General features: G+C 46.6%; 2 protein-coding genes across 11 annotated transcripts in view; one reads left to right on the top strand and one right to left on the bottom strand.

Annotated features, from left to right (window-relative positions):
* PFKFB1 (6-phosphofructo-2-kinase/fructose-2,6-biphosphatase 1) overlaps positions 1–4,828 on the bottom strand; it is an 87,385-nt gene extending 82,557 nt beyond the window's left edge. The window contains exons 1-2 of one of the 7 annotated variants that reach the window (XR_007474748.1): positions 4,634–4,828; positions 179–754 (exon numbers count right to left, since the gene is read on the bottom strand). Coding sequence is in view for 6 of the 7 variants with exons in the window: in XM_033414791.2 (XP_033270682.1) it covers positions 179–275 (97 nt within the window). In the remaining variant the exon portion in view is untranslated. The remainder of the gene's footprint in view (positions 1–178; positions 755–4,633) is intronic. The other 6 variants (XM_033414791.2, XM_033414792.2, XM_033414787.2 and 3 more) reach the window with 6 other exon arrangements.
* A 2,861-nt stretch (positions 4,829–7,689) lies between these two features.
* Positions 7,690–15,939, top strand: part of APEX2 (apurinic/apyrimidinic endodeoxyribonuclease 2) — a 34,816-nt gene continuing 26,566 nt past the window's right edge. For 2 of the 4 annotated variants that reach the window (XR_007474747.1, XM_049704606.1), the window contains exons 1-6: positions 7,690–7,971; positions 8,967–9,050; positions 9,682–9,862; positions 10,410–10,556; positions 11,300–11,369; positions 13,944–14,645. Coding sequence is in view for 3 of the 4 variants with exons in the window: in XM_049704606.1 (XP_049560563.1) it covers positions 7,815–7,971; positions 8,967–9,050; positions 9,682–9,862; positions 10,410–10,556; positions 11,300–11,369; positions 13,944–14,645 (1,341 nt within the window). In the remaining variant the exon portion in view is untranslated. Of the gene's footprint in view, positions 7,972–8,966; positions 9,051–9,681; positions 9,863–10,409; positions 10,557–11,299; positions 11,370–13,943; positions 15,228–15,939 lie in introns of those variants that run through there. The other 2 variants (XM_004284750.4, XM_033414783.2) reach the window with 2 other exon arrangements.

Below are 15,939 nucleotides of genomic sequence, written 5' to 3'. Positions count from 1 at the left end.
CTTTCTCTACCTTTTTGACATTAGCCTCTTGTTATCTATCCTACAGCTATTTCATCCAGCTGCTCATCTATTCCAACTTTCAGGTTGGGGTGGGGGTGGTTGGGGGGAATATCCTTTGCTCTTCTACATCCACTCTACCACCACCACCTTGAAGCCCACGGAAGCAAACCCCACTTACAGCCCCTCCTGCGTTGCAGCCTGCTGTTGCCACCGTTGTGTGGAATCCAGATCTTCTGCAATCTGGTTTGGGTGAGTTCTCCCATCTCTCGAGACATCCTAGGCGTCGCAGCTAATGACACCACTGTCCTCAAGGTACCGGGCCTCACTTTGTCTTATTAGCTGTCTCTTCTGTTGCTGTGGTCACAGCAGGTGGTGGACAGAGTTGGGACAAGGAGGTGTGCTGGGGTTCTGAGCTCTCTAGCAGCCTGTCTCCAGCCCCTCTCCTGTCTCCTAGTCATTGCCTGACTTGTCTGCCTCTGCTCCTGTATGTACCAGTGGGGGCTTGGGTGCAGAGGAGAGGTTGGACAGAGGTCAGCAGAGGCCTCTGAACTCCAAGGGCTGTGTACATAAGAGATAAGTTGGAGCCCAGCAAGGAAGACAGCCAGCAAGACAGCCCATGTCTGGCCAGTCACTTCCCTCCAATGAAGACAGGACTAGTAGAGTATGCAAATAAAAGACCGAAGATCATGTGCTTATATCCTGTGTGGGGTGGGGAGGCAAAGGTGATGCAGGCAGATCTCAGCAGCTTTCATAGCTTCAAAATAAAAAAACAGGCCCAAGTAGAATGTCAAATTCCAACCCAGAAACAGAGATCCACATCAGAAATGCAAGATTCCCAAGTACAAATACACAAGCACAAAGTCCCTACTGAAAAACGCAATGTTTTGAGCTAGCAATCTTAGGTCTGAACTGGAAGTAGAAGGTTTACTGCTTCAATGCCCTCCCCCGCAAATGGCATTGCAACCCTTGTCTTCCCTGAATTCTGCTACCTTTCCTACTGAAGGGCCTCTCTCTCCTAAAATGTGCTACCCAGGACACTCTTGGAGAGATGGGCACTATCTGATCATCTTTATGCTCTCTCCAGCCAAAGCTAAATAAATCAGAGTAAATCGGACACCTTGGGAAGAGAAGTGAATGCAGCCATTGCTAGGGGGAGAGATGATAAGCACTGTTCACATGACTGCCAACTGCCATCAGGTCCCCTAGGGAGAAAGGCATTGTGATCTGACCCAGAACCATACTAAAGTTCTTCATGCCAAGTCATGGGGATGGAGGCTTAGCGGGGGAGGCTGCAGCAGGCAGAGTGTGGTGAGTTGGGAGCAATGGCCTCAAAGTAGGACAAGTCCATAGGCCAGAGCCATCCTACCCAGATGTCTCTGCTTTACCCTCCCCCATCCCCCTGGTTGTTTTGAAGCTTTTATGTGTAGTACTCATCTAACAGCATAGCTTACCTGGAAGACGTCCAAGTGTGCTCTTACTTCATTCTTTTGCAACCTTCCCACCCCTTGATGAACCTCCAGTGATTGGCTACAAGAAAGCTCAATTTCTTCCACTGAGCTGGGCAACACTGGGGCAATCTCATGGGGATAGCAATCTCCAATCCTTGACCTCCAATGCTCTCAGCTCCACTTTGCCTTTTAAGAAGTTCCCTAAAATATATTCTCAGAATCCTAGTCTACATAAGGGTTAGATTCCCTCCATTTGTTGTGTATAAATCATACCAAACTTTCAATACATTTCAAAGCCTGCCCTTCTAAATGAATCTACTGAGGCAGTGGATAACAGTGGTTAAAAGCAATGAGCTCTGGAGTCACACTACTGGAGTGGAATCCCACCTCTGCCCCTTGCTATGACACGCTGGGTAGAAGACTTAATTTTTCAGTGCCGTGGTGTTTTCATCTCATAAGAGTACCTACTCCCTTAGGGTTGTTGAAGATTCAATGTGTTAACACATATAAAGTAACCTGGAAAATGTTCATTATATATTACCTAACACTGATTCCCTTTGTGAAGTAAAAGGTCAGTTACCTCCTTGGCTAATATGCAACTTCTGGTGTAATGCTGAGCATTCAGGAAACACTCAGTAAAGGAAACTTACAAAATTATGACAAAGGGTTAACATTTATAATAAATAAAGAGCTCATGCCAATCAGTTAGAAAGATGAATTCACTTTTACTTTTTTGGTTTTGTGATACAGAAGTCCCCTAGAAATCATTGCATCCAACCCTCTGAGGTAAGAAGATGGAAGCCTAGAGAGGGAAGTATTTTCCTAAGATCCTATAGTAAATTAAGTCACCAAGTTAGAAATAGAACACTGGGGATCTGATTTCTCCAGTCCAGGGTTTTTCTTTGGTTAACTGATCAATCAAGCTTGATTTAAGAATGTGGTCTTCTAGATTAGCTCAGAACATTTAGAGTCTTAGAACTAGAGTTTGGAAGACATGCAACTCTCTTAATCGTAATAAGTCTCCTAACTGGTATCACTCTGCTAAGGCTAGTAATCTGAATAATAACCCTTTACATGTATGTTTTCCATGGCCCACAAAGAAACATATTCCTCATCATAGTTGCTCCTTCCAAACATTCTCACTAGCCTCACAGGGAAACTGAGGTCTAGGGAGGGGAAGTGGCTTGTCCGAGGTAATCAATCCAGTCACATGAACCCCTCTTCTATGTTTACAGTTTTGTCCTCATGACCCTGCCAAGAGGCAGAAAGATAAATTTAGCAGCAGGAAATCTGAGATAGGAGCTTAGTGGGCTTTTGACAAGGTCTGAAAGGGTAAACTTAGGATCCAGGCTTGAAAACCCAACTTAAAACTACCTGGAACTGAGTGTGTGTGTGTGTGTGTGTGTGTGTGTGTGCGCGCGCGCACGCGTGTGTGCGTGTGTGTGTGTTTTAACCACTGTTATCAATTCTGATCCCCAGAAGTAGGAAAACTAAACAAGCTTTATGGGAAGGCCTCAGCCCTGGCTCTTCTCAATCAAACGTGTCTCTCCAGTCATGTCTCTCTTTAGACCCCTGTGGTTAAATTGTGCCAGCTGACTCACTAGGCCCCCAAACTTACTGTGTACTTTTTTGCCTCTGGGCCTTTGCTCAGCCTGGAATGCCTTCTCTTCCCTTCCCTTCTCAGTGAAATCTGACTCACTCTTCAAGGCCAGGCTCAATGCTCACCTCCTCTGAGAAGCCTTGGCTTTGGTTCCCACATTGCCTATATGCTTCTGTTTATCTGTGCAAGTATCCACCTTTTACCGGTCTACTTTCCTACTAGACTGTGAGCTCCTTAAGGATGGGACTGGATCTCAGTTATCTGTGATCTGTTTCCAGGTGTCCAGCTCAGGCCCTGGCACAGAGGAGACTTGCTCAATCTACATCTCTCTGCCCTAGATGAGATGAACATGTGTACAAATAATCCCCATTCAACAAAGGTAAATTTTATAAAAAGAGAGCTATCCAGGGAACTGGGTGGGGGAACTAACTTGGTCTGAAGGTAGAAGGTGGTAGTAGGATCTAGAAAGTTTCTCAACCCTGAATGGGGCAGAACAGAAAGAACAAAAGAATGAAGTCCCCCCCCAGAAAAAAGTTCCAATTAATGGTTACAGAAAAAATTGTTCACTCAGTATCAGAGACTCACTCAAGACCAAGAGTTGAGTCACAAATTCTAATTTGGGGTTAACTCTATGGAGGAAAAGCATAAAGTATGACTACCTGAGGCCCACAGATCCTGACCATCCTCCCAAAGTATGGAGTGTATGGGAGAATCTCATTAAAAGCAGTATCAAGACAGTACTGATGGGTATCAAAATCACAAATGGGGTCTTCTTATTGGTAATTCTTCGAGTGTGTGGGTGTGAATGCATTTGTGTTAGGGTGAGGAGGGGAGATTGCATGCTTACAGGTCAGGTGCCTATATGTGAATATCAGGCCTTCTGTGGCAGCAGCCTAGGATCCACTTCCTTCTTGGCCACTGCCCTGGCCCACCATCCCCCTACTACTTTCAGCCCCATGCCTGGGGCCCAAAGTTTGCTCTATCCTAGTCCTAGGAGTAGCCCTCCACAGACCATAGTCACTCAGGGAGAAGAGCAGCTGGAGGGTTATGTGTGGTATTGCCTGTGGAGGCTACAGAAAAAGTAGGATCACTAAGACAGAGCACGGAAGTCCTGAAATATTTCAGAAGAGCTTTAGTTCCTGTCATCCCACTCCTCTTCACCTTGTGACAGTCCTCTGAGGGAAATAGGAGGGACTTCAATTTCCATTTTGGTGAGGAGGCTATTGAAGCCCAGAGAAGCTAAAAGACTTGTTCAAAGTGTCACAGCAAACCAGCCCTACTTTATACACCAGTTGGGAGGTAAGAGATACAATCTCTATCACCCAGTTCATTCAAAACTGGACTAGACCATGTTAAAGAGACTTCTAAAGTGCTAGGGAACTGCCCTTTGGGCCAGTGTTCCACAAAGACACGTCAGAATGGATGATAGATAATGAAATATAGAAATCATGTTATCCCCAACTTCCCATACACTTTAGTGAACAGTTTGAGTGTCCACCTATTCCAAGAAAACTTTCCAGAGAGCCTAAAGAATGGATTTGGGTTTGTGTTAACTCCTATCTATTTTTCCTTCTGTTTCACCTACCTGTTCTCCTAGAGGTTTTTTCTTCCATCGCTAGTTATCCAATACACGACACACGGCTCTCTTGCATTTAGACCCTCAAAGCAGGTACAGAGAGTGGCATCAAGCAGGGAGCCTGGAGGCACTCGTTGGCTCCCTGGGAAGGCTGGGGAAGTACCCTTGGTAAGAGGGGGTGTGTGCCAGCTGTTGAAATATCAGCTGCCAAAGAAGTTCCTGAGTCACCCAGAGCCTTTTCTCTTCAGGCCAACCATGTGTTCGCCTTGCCCCAAAGGTCAGAACTAATATTAACAAGCTACTGCAGAATGGGGAAATGAAAACCAGCAATGTAAACAGGCAAGATCTGGATTTCCTTGGGGCTGGTTCAGATTGGTCTTCAGTGTAAATCAGCACGATCCCCTACTGGAAAGTGATTTGGCAATATGAAGCAAGAGCAATAAAAATGTTCATTTCCTTTGTCCTAATTATTCCACTCTTGGGACTCAATCCTAAGCCAATAACCACCAAAACATGGAAAAGCTTAAAGCACCAACATCTTAATTTTAATTGCAGGGCTATTTTCTGATGGCAACAACTAGAATGTAACCTTTAAGTCCTCCAGGAGGAAAAGCAGCTCTTTGGGTCTTTTTTGCAGACACTGAGAATGATGGTTTTAAGGCTATGGAATTCTGGGGGAAAAGTAATTATGCCACAATTCTGGGTGAGGAACCTAAGGATGCGAAGTTATGCTTTCCCCTGGACATTGGGCATGTCTATTATTTCTATTTTTATGTTATCAAAAACAAGTCACTAACCTGTTGATGCTCTTGCTATTGCCCTTTATTTGTTCATTCATTCAACAAATATTTATTAACTCCTAATATGTGTTGTGCGCTATATTAGGGGATGGGGCTAACAAGATGAATCAGATATGGTCATTGCTCTCAAGCTCTTGGCAGTCTAGTGACAGAAATAGAAATCAGTGGTAGCTGTGCATTGTAACCGCTGTGACAGAATGGACCATAGGGTGATGTGGGGGCCCAGAGGAAAAGATCTAACTGGGGAGGTTAGAAAAAACTTACTCAGGAAAATATTCCTTGAGCTGATTAAGACAGGGGTTGAATCCTGGCTCTACTGCTTCTGTGATACTGGGGTGAATTCACTGAACCTCTCTTAGCCTCAATGCCCCTTACAGTGTTGCCCTGATAATGAAATGAGATAATGCATATGGAAGAGCCATAGGTTATATTGGAAGACAGTGCTGCTCTGGAACTTGGGTAGCCCACTTAAACTCTCTTGGCCTTGATTTTAATAATCTGAGAAACAGAGCAAAGAGGAAGTACCTGTCAGGCCACATCCTAAGGGATGCTATAAGGCCCAAGACAAATAATGACTACAGGGTGGGCTTGATACAGCTTCCCCATCTCACTCCCCCAGCCCAATAAAGCCAGAGGCCCTCTTCTAAATCTTACTCCACTAGAGTGCTTCTTTTTTTCCCTCATTTTCCCCGTGGTTTATTGAAAAGGTTCAATACTCACTATTTTGCAGCCTGCCACCCCCCAATATGTTTTGGGATCTTTCCATATCACTACACATAGAACATTTCATTATTCCCCCCCTTTTAAAAAAATATTTTATATTGGAGTATAGTTGATATACAATGTTGTGTTAGTTTCAGGTGTATAGCAAAATACATCATATACTGTTTATTCTTTTTCAGATTCTTTTCCCATACAGGTTACTACAGAGTATTGAGTAGAGTTCCCTGTGCTGTATAGTGGGTCCTTGTTTCTCTATTTTATATATTGTAGTGTGTATATATATTAAAAAAGCGAGGTAAATTTGAACACAAAATTAACAATTTTAAAGTCTATGATTAAGTGGTATTTAGTACATTTTGCAAAGATTTCATTTATATGAAATATCAAAAATAGGTAAACCCACAGGAACAGAAAGCAAATTGATGCCATAAAGGTGCTGGTGGTGGAGGGCATAGGGACTAACTGCTTAATGCGTAATGGGTATGTATTTCCCTTTGGGGTGATGTTTTGGAACTAGGTAGAGGTGATGGTTCCTCATTCCTTTTATTATTAGTTTTTTAAATATGGTAAAATATACATAACATAAAAATTAAACATTTTTTAATTAAGATTCTTTTGGCACAAAAGCATATAGATCAATGGAACAGAATAGAAAGCCTGGATATAAACCCACACACCTACTTTCAATTAATCTTGGACAAAGGAGGCAAGAACATACAATGGAGAAAAGACAGTCTCTACAGCAAGTGGTGCTGGGAAAGTTGGACAGCCTTATGTAAATCAATGAAGTTAGAAGACTCACACCATACATGAAAATAAATTCAAAATGGTTTAAAGACTTAAATATAAGACGTGACACCATAAAAAAAAACTCTTAGAAAAAGAACATAGGCAAAACATTCTCAGACATAACTCCTGGTAATATCGTCTTAGATCAGTCTCCCAAGGCAAAAGCAATAAAGCAAATAAGTGGGACCTAATCAAACTTAAAAGCTTTTGCACAACAAAGGAAACCATAAACAAAACGAAAAGATGACCTAAGGACTGGGAGAAAGTATTTGCAAACGATGACCGACGACCATCAAGATCTTAATTTCCAAAATGGAGTGCGTTTCTTATTGCTCCCTCCTCCGGCCGCAAAGTTCCCTTCGCGCATTCCCCCGCCCACATTTACATGCAGGGTTACGCCAGCCACTCCCTAGTCGCTGGGTGCCGCAGCCCTCTTCGTACTCAGGGGCGCAGTCTGAACACTGTGGGCGGGGCTTCGGTCGCTGCGCGGTTCCGCCACTTAAAAAGTGGTAAAATCTCGTTTGTAAGTAATCGAAATCACCAAGGGGACTTTTCAGCAGAGCAGAAACGCAGTCAGACTCAGGCACGTAAGCCAGTGTCGGGTGGTAGGGGCAGGGGCCCAACCACTGGCCTTCCTCTCACTATTCATCGCCCCTAGGCTACCACACCGCCCCCTTCAGCTTCCGCTTCTCCAGCCAATGAAAACTGAAGGGCTTGAATCCCCGCCCCATGTGTGTCCGACCCTTTTGCGGCACGCACAAGAACGCCTGCGCAAATGCGCGCGCGGAAGGCCAGGCCTGGCGGACACAGGAATTTTCGGGTTTTGGCTCGCACTTACGTGGGGCGCGGGCTTAAAGGCATTGCAGTTAGCTGTCAGCATGTTGCGCGTGGTGAGCTGGAACATCAATGGGATTCGCAGCCCCGTGCAAGGGGTGGGAAACGAGGAGCCCAGCAATTGTACCGCCATGGCCATGGGGCGCATTTTGGACAAGCTGGATGCTGACATCGTCTGTCTTCAGGAGACCAAAGTAACCAGTGAGCGCTCAAGAATTCAGGACCCCTACCACACGTTCCCTTTTCCGCTAACTTTTGCTCTCTGCTCCATATCATTTAACTTTCCCATTTCTCTATCCTTAGAGTCCTCCCCCTAGAGCCCGTCTGGAATCCCAATCCCCCCTCTATATTTCGCACTCCAGCTAGATCTCCTAATTCCGACATCATCTCCTGGCCTCAGCAGAACCATAATTCCCTCCCCCTTGCAATCTCCATCTTCTTTCAGATCCTCTAATTCCTACTCATTCTCCTGACACAGCTCAGTCCCCCAAATTTCCTCCCGCCACACACTTTCCATCTCCCACTCCCAAGACAGACACCCCCACTTTTCCCTTTTCTGCCCCCAGTTCATATCCTTTAATTCTCACACCATCTTTGCCCCCAGTTTAGACTCCCTAGTTTCCTCCTTTTTAAACTTCTATCTCAGATCCCCAGTTCCTCTTATCTCTACCGCCATCTCTCCTCCCCAGCTGAGAGCTTCTCATCATTTCTACCTCATGTCCCACCCCAAACTTAGACCCTCTAGTTCCCTCTCCCCCACAGCTCAATCCCCTGATTCCTTCCCTCTCCCACCCACCTCCCTCTAAGACCCATTACCTACTTTCCCTCCATCCTCAGTTCAAATCCTTGAATTCCCTCTCCTACCTCCTACTCCCAGCTCAGATTCCCAGTTCTCTCTCCCATATGTCCATTTCCCACCCCCAACTTCCTCCAGTCACCTAGTCACCTAGCCTCCTCCCACCTAATTCTTCACCTCCCATTCAGTAGTCTTCCCCTTTCTCGTAATTCTGATAACAATTCCCTCACTAGTCCCCACCTTTTTTTAGCTTCTCTTCTTATCATAGGTACTTGATATTCTCTTCTACCCTGGCTCTGATGTGTGCAAGAAATTAGCCTACAGCTGTAATTCCAAGCCTTTCTGTGTCCTGGGTCCTAGTTTTATCTCTGATGTAATCTTACATCTTTTTTTTTTCCAGGGGATGTGCTGACAGAGCCCCTGGCTATCATTGAGGGCTGTAACTCCTATTTCAGCTTCAGCCGCAACCGTAGTGGCTATTCTGGTAAATCGGGCTTTCTGGGGACTTTAAAGTGATGGAGACAGGTGGGAAAGGGTTTTCAATATTTAATGAGAAGGTAATAAGAAATGTAGGCTTTTCATCCAAGAGCTAAAGCCATATCAGGTTATATGAAGGATAATTTTTATGTATAATATTGGATCTCAGAAACACAGTAGTGTGATGGTTAGTTGTATGAGCTCTGGAGCCAGACTGCCTGAGTTTGGATCCTAGCTCACTTCCTAGCTGCGTACCCTCTGGCAAGCTACTTAACCTCTTTATGCCTCAAGTTCCTCAGCTGGAAAATGGAGATAATGTGTACTTCTTAGGGCTATTACAAGGACTAAACTAATTAATCCATGTGATAATAATAATAGCTAACATTTTCTGAGCACCTACCATGTAAAGCACTTAGAATATTAGCTGTTATTAATCTGCAGCTTTTCTAGATGAAGGAACTGAAATTCCAGGGTTTGAGTAGAGGAGTTGCCTCAGGCATCCATGGCCCTTGAGTTGGGGGAGTCATCAAGAGAGCCACACTTGATGAAGATGAGTCGGGTGACCTGTGCAGGGGCAATAGACTGTGCAACAGGCTGTTGGCTGCCAGGCCTGCTTAGAGTACCCTCTCTGTCTCCAGGTGTAGCCACCTTCTGTAAGGACAGTGCTACCCCAGTGGCTGCTGAAGAAGGCCTGAGTGGCCTACTTGCCACTCAGAATGGGGACGTGGGTTGCTACGGAAACATGGATGACTTCACTCAAGAGGAGCTTCGAGCTCTGGATAGTGAGGGCCGGGCCCTCCTCACACAACACAAGATCTGGTAATAGCCCACATCCGCCTGTCACCGAGCATTGCTGGTTCAACTCTGTGAATGTGGTGATTCTAAGGCTTGCCTTATAAACATACATTCACCATAGAAAACTTCCCAAACTTGCCTTTCCTGGACTTCAGTCCTGGCAAGGCAACCTGCTATGTGACCCTGAACAAATCATATTCTCTTCTGAGCCTTGAGTTCTCTATTTCTACAGGGGCGGGGGCGGGGGGAGAGGGAGCCTGGCCAGGAGGACTAGCTCTCTTTTTTACCACAGGTGCCTCAGAAGCAAGTTAGCCAACTTTACTGCCCCAGGTTGCTCTCTTTCTGTGTCCTGTCTTTGTGAATGGCAGGACCATCACCTGGTTTACCTGAGTGTCATCCTAGATGTAGTCAGTCCTCAAGTCCTGTGTATGCCAGCTTGTTCATGTCTCTCTATCCCTTTCCTTCACTTCCATCCCACAGACAATCATTAAGTGGGAGCCACATGGTGTGGGGAGGGGAAGGGTGGCTTGAAAGTGACCCCTTTTGCGGGGGCCGGTTCTATTCTCCCCAGCACATGGGAAGGGAAGGAGAAGACCTTGACCCTAATCAACGTGTACTGCCCCCATGCGGACCCTGGGAAGCCTGAGCGGCTCGCCTTTAAGATGCGCTTCTATCGCTTGCTGCAGATCCGAGCAGAAGCCCTCCTGGCAGCTGGCAGGTACTGCAAACCTGGGCAGCAAGGCTTCCTTGAGCTTGTCCCGGGTGCCCAGCCCCGTGTCAAGGTCCATTGAGAGGGATATGGGATCTTTGTCTTTTGAGTTCATTTACAGCCTAGTTGTAGACACCAGCAGGCCCACCAGAATAGACCCTGCTGTCTAAGAGCTGTGGGGACCAGGTAAAGTGATACAAATATGGGTTTTGTACTCAGATACCTCTGAGCACCTATCCCAGCTCCTCTTTTACTCACTGTGAGCCCGAAGGCTAGTGTTGCCCCTATTTTCTCTTTTGTAAAATAAGTGTATGAATCCCTACCTCAGAGTATAGTTTTAAGGATGAAATGAGATGAGGAAGGTAACGTACTTGGGAACAAATGAAAAGTCTTATCCCAGGGAGGGACAGGAAAGTGAGGGTAGGTTGACATAATCGAGGGATGCTTCCTAGAGGGAGTGGTACCTGAGCTCATCTTTAAAGGACCAGAAAGATGCCATTAGGTAGAGATAAGTGAGACAATCATGTCAAACAGGGAACAGGGTTACCTTTGGAGATCATAATTGTGTTGGTCAGTTGTAAAAGGCATCAAGGTTATACTGAAATTGGAGAGGCAGGCTATTATGACTTGCCGTTGGACCCTACCTTGACCTCTGTGTGGCAGGTGGTCCATCTGAGTTCTTGGGCCCAGGAGAAAGTAGATGGGCCAGGACTACTGCTTCCCTTTCTGAACATTCATTTTATGTTTTTCAGCCATGTTATCATTCTGGGGGACCTGAATACAGCTCACCGCCCCATTGACCACTGGGATGCAGTCAACCTGGTAAGGCTCCCTCTAGGCCTTTGACCTCACTCCTGACTATGGTTCTGTTTAGCCAGCCAATCAATGCTTTTTTTTTGGCCCAGGGGCAAGCTTCCTTCACGGAAAAGCAGAGCTTAGTTTGAAATTCTATTCTCAAAGCACTGAGGATTGTGCTGTGGACTCAGTTAGTAGTCAGTGCTGGCTCGGCCCCTCAGAGCTCTCAGCATGGTGGTGGGGTATGGACACATGACCAGTCAATTATAGAATGGTGTCTTCAGGGCTGAGGCAGAGACAGCAGCCCAGGAGGTTAGGAGAGCCTGGAAATAGGAGTCGGGCCAGCCAGGACGTCAGGGGAGATATCTTAAAATGGCTGAATCTTAAAAGATGAGTAGAACAGAGCTTTGGGGTGGGAAGCAAAGAATTCTAGCATGATGAGCAAAGGATGCAAGGTGAGAATTTGGCTGGTGTGCATTGAGAACTACAAGTCCCATTCTTGTTAGGGGGTGACAGAGAAGGAAGGTGAGTAGCAGGAGATGGGGCTGGAGAGTTTCAGTCAGATTTCAAGAGCCTGGAACTCCACATTGCCTTGATCATTTCCCTAATATACTATGTTTCCTGCTCATGAACCTTCAACACCTCTCTGTTACCTTTGTGATGCAGAGAAAACACACAGGCCTGGCATTCAAAACTCTTTCTTGTCTGCACCCAGTCTCCGTTTCCATCCTCCGCACCGCTACACACTCCATCCACTCCAGCCAGGTTGTCTCCTCTCTGCCCATTGCAAAAGTTATTCTCATTTTGGCTTTTCTCACTGTCCTCTGAATTGGTAGGCATCCGCTCCCTCTGTCTTCTTTTCTTGTGTGAACCTCTCATCTCTGAGTCCTTCTATGCCAATGGTCCTCAACCCTTGAAAGTACATTAGTACAAGGAGCTTTTACAAAAATGTCAATACCTTGGTGCAACCCTAGACCAATTAAATCAGAATCTATTGGGTGTGGAGCCAGGGTAGCAGTATGTTTTGAAAGTTCCCAGGCTGATTTTATTGTATATTCAGGCTTGAGGACCACTGCCCTAGAATCTCCAAGTCAGTTCTCATCATAGCTTGCCTCATAAGGGGAGGGATAAGTAACTTATGCTGGCACAGTCCAACTCAGCAGTAGGCTTGGCTCAAAGAAGAGGCTGTAGGAAAATTCCTTGATTAGTTTGCAGAAGAGCCACAGGAACATAAATGTGTCTCTCAGCTGGGAAAATGAGCAGAAATGAGATAATGAGAGACTGGTGGTGGTGGTGGTGGTGGTGGTGGTGGGGAAGGGAGTGTACACTACAAACTGCAAGCCTTCAATCCTCCCTACCTTATTCCTTATCGGTGTTTACTTAGTCTGTTTTTGCTGCTTCCTGTGATAGTGTTATATACTTTTATGCCTTCTCTTCTTAGTTTAGAAATATCTTAGATATCTCGAGTGCACTTCCTATATTCTTTTTTTCCCAAGGAAAGAGAACTAATAGTACCAGATCACATGAGAAACACAATCTTTCCAAAATAACAGAGTATGTCTACTTCCCACAAGACCAGCTCTTCTAGTCTCATCTCCCTAAATAGTACCATCGTCCTCTTGGTTGCTCCAACCAGAAGCCAGGGAATTGTGTTAGTGTTCTTCTTCTCTACCCCCCTTTCCCATTCAATTGGTCAGTGAGTACTGTTGATTCTAGCTCCAAATCATCTCTTAATTTCATTTTGTCTCCTCTGGCACCACCCTAGTCTAAGTGACCATCACCTCTTGATAGTCAGTCTGGTTGCCCCTCAAGTCTTTTGGGTATACTGTCCCCTCCCTCCACAGGCCCATCACAGAAGTTGTTCTCTCAATTTGTAACACCCTCTGCCTGGGTTACTCTTGCTCAGCCTTCAGATCTGGATCTGGATCTCAGCTCCAGATCACTTCCTGAAAGGAAGCCTTGTTGGTCCCCAAGACAAGATCATGGTCCCACTTTGTCTCTAGTATCGTGCCTGGCACATAATCAGTGTTCTTTGAACATTTGTTGCACTGAATGAGTGGGTGAGTGGATTGGATGGATGATGAATTAGGGATCAGAGCCAAAGGAAGTATTCAGACCTGAAACCCTGGAGCCCCTCAGCTCAGGAAGGGGGTGTGGTCAGTGAAGGCTTTGACACACACAACAAGATAAGCCAAATAGTACCAGAGGGTTTACATGAAAAGGCAACAGGCTTCTTAACTCCTAACCTCAGCCCTACTTCCTGGAGGTAACCACTTTTAACTTGCTGTTTTCCATTCTCTTGGTGAGCAGTTCTGAGAATTGCTTTGATTAACTAACAGCAAGCTTTCAGATCTGGGATTTATGGCCCAGTGCAAGGTAGAGGTAGCCTGATGCAGAGGGGAAAAAGAATCATGGCCTTTTAAATCAGTAAGGGTGGAAAGTGAATCCCAGCTCTGCCAGTTCTGGACTGTATGACCTTAAGCATTCTTCTTTGAAACAACCACATTTTCTTGTCTGTAAAATAAAGCAGTTAATCTAAGCCCCTTCCAGTTCTAGGCGTCTAGTTCTACCTCTTTCTTTGTCCCCCTTCTCTTTCCCCAGGAATGCTTTCAAGAGGACCCAGGTCGCAAGTGGATGGACCACTTGCTCAGTAACCTGGGGTGCCAGGCTGGTTCCCATACGGGACCCTTCATTGATAGCTACCGATGCTTCCATCCAAAGCAGAAGGGGGCCTTCACCTGCTGGTCCACAGTCAGTGGCGCCCGCCATCTGAACTATGGCTCTCGGCTTGACTATGTGCTGGGAGACAGGACCCTGGTCATGGACACCTTTCAGGCCTCCTTCTTGCTGCCTGAGGTGATGGGCTCTGACCACTGCCCCGTGGGTGCAGTCTTAAGCGTGTCTTCTGTGCCGGCAAAACAGTGCCCACCTCTGTGCACCCGCTTCCTCCCTGAGTTTGCAGGCACCCAGCTCAAGATCCTTAGATTCCTAGTTCGTCTCGAACAAGATCCTGTGTTCAGGCAGTCAGCGCTGCAGCTCAGCAATCAAACACCGGTACAGATGCGCCAAAACAAAGCCCGTGTGCGCTCGACCAGGTCTCGGCCAAGTCAAGCTGGTTCCAGTAGAGGCCAAAAAAACCTGATGAGCTACTTCCAGCCATCCTCCAGTCGTCCCCAAGCTTCTTCTAACTTGGAGCTTCCTAGCCTGGGCACCCTCATGACCCCAAAGACCTCAGAAGAGGATGTGATGGCCAATGTGGTGGAGGGGCGGGCCAAGGCTTCAGAGGCCAAGGATGAAAAGGAGGTACGGACCTCATTCTGGAAGTCTCTGCTGGGGGGGCCCTTGCCCATGCCCCTGTGTGGGGGCCACAGGGAGCCGTGTGTAATGCGAACTGTGAAGAAGCCAGGACCCAACCTGGGCCGCCACTTCTACATGTGTGCCAGGCCCCAGGGTCCTCCCACTGACCCTTCCTCCCGCTGCAGCTTCTTCCTCTGGAGCAGGCCCAGCTGAACCAACCCAGGCCTAGGGATGTCTGGCATGGTTAACCTTGTACATGGTCTGAGGCCAGCTTCCTCCTAAGCTACTTCCTCAAGACCTCCTTCCCACCTCCTCTTCCTCCTCCACCTTCCTCAGGGACCCTTCCCTTTCCTCTTTTTCTTCTTCCTCCAAGGCCTCCCTTCCTCTCTCTTCTTCCTGCCTAGCTCCCCCTCACTGGTGAGCTTCTTTTGTCTTAATGCTGTGACCCAGTCCCCCACCCCACTTCCCACCTTCCTCTCAGAATTACAGAGGAACCAGTTGCCCCAGGAAGTTGTGATTTTAAACCCCTTCCTTCCTTCCTGGGAAATGTATCTGTGCCTAAATAAAGTACGTGTCTTTGTTGTAGTGCACCATGTCATGTGGACATTTTGGATGTGCTCCATAAAGCTGAGTCAGAGACGTTATCTCAGTCCCGGGTTTGCCAACTGCCTGTAACCTGATGATATAACTTCCAGGGAGAGGGGAGGAAGGAGGATTGGTGCTTACCATTAAAGTGCTCTGTTGAGTTGTTGGGGTTCCCTGCACTGCTGAGGTTGGATCAGCAAGGGAGGTGGGTGTGGTGGGGCAGAAAGCTCAAGTGGGCTGTATAGCTTTAAACCACTGTTTCTCAACTGATGTGTCTCACAGCTGCCACAAATGGGTTACAGGGTAGAAAGAAATGGGTCCCTCAACCCTAGAGTTGCCAGGCAGGACCAGGAATTGCACAAGTTTCAGGAAAGATTGCCTCCTAGACAAGTAATACCATTAATTCACCCAAGCATGCCATGCAAATGTTTTCAGTGTGTTATGACCTAGAAAGTTTGGGAGCATTGCCTTGAACAAGTTGCTTGCTATAGCCAAGCCTCTTTCTCACCTTGGGAAACAGAACTGATAAGTCTTGTTTTATAAGGTGCTGTGAGAAGCAAAGAGGATAATGGATTGAGGAGGACATCCATTCTCTCTGTTGGAAAATATCTCCAAAGTTTTGGGGAACCAGTCTTTTTCTCCAGGCAGATTGGTTTGGGCTGATTCCACCTCCTGGCTTCAGAGGCTACCTGGGGCCTGAGTTTCTGGGCCTACG

Source organism: Orcinus orca, chromosome X, assembly GCF_937001465.1.
Source record: "Orcinus orca chromosome X, mOrcOrc1.1, whole genome shotgun sequence".
In the NCBI taxonomy this organism is placed as follows: Eukaryota; Metazoa; Chordata; class Mammalia; order Artiodactyla; family Delphinidae; genus Orcinus; species Orcinus orca.
This window is presented reverse-complemented; position numbering and strand designations above follow the sequence as displayed.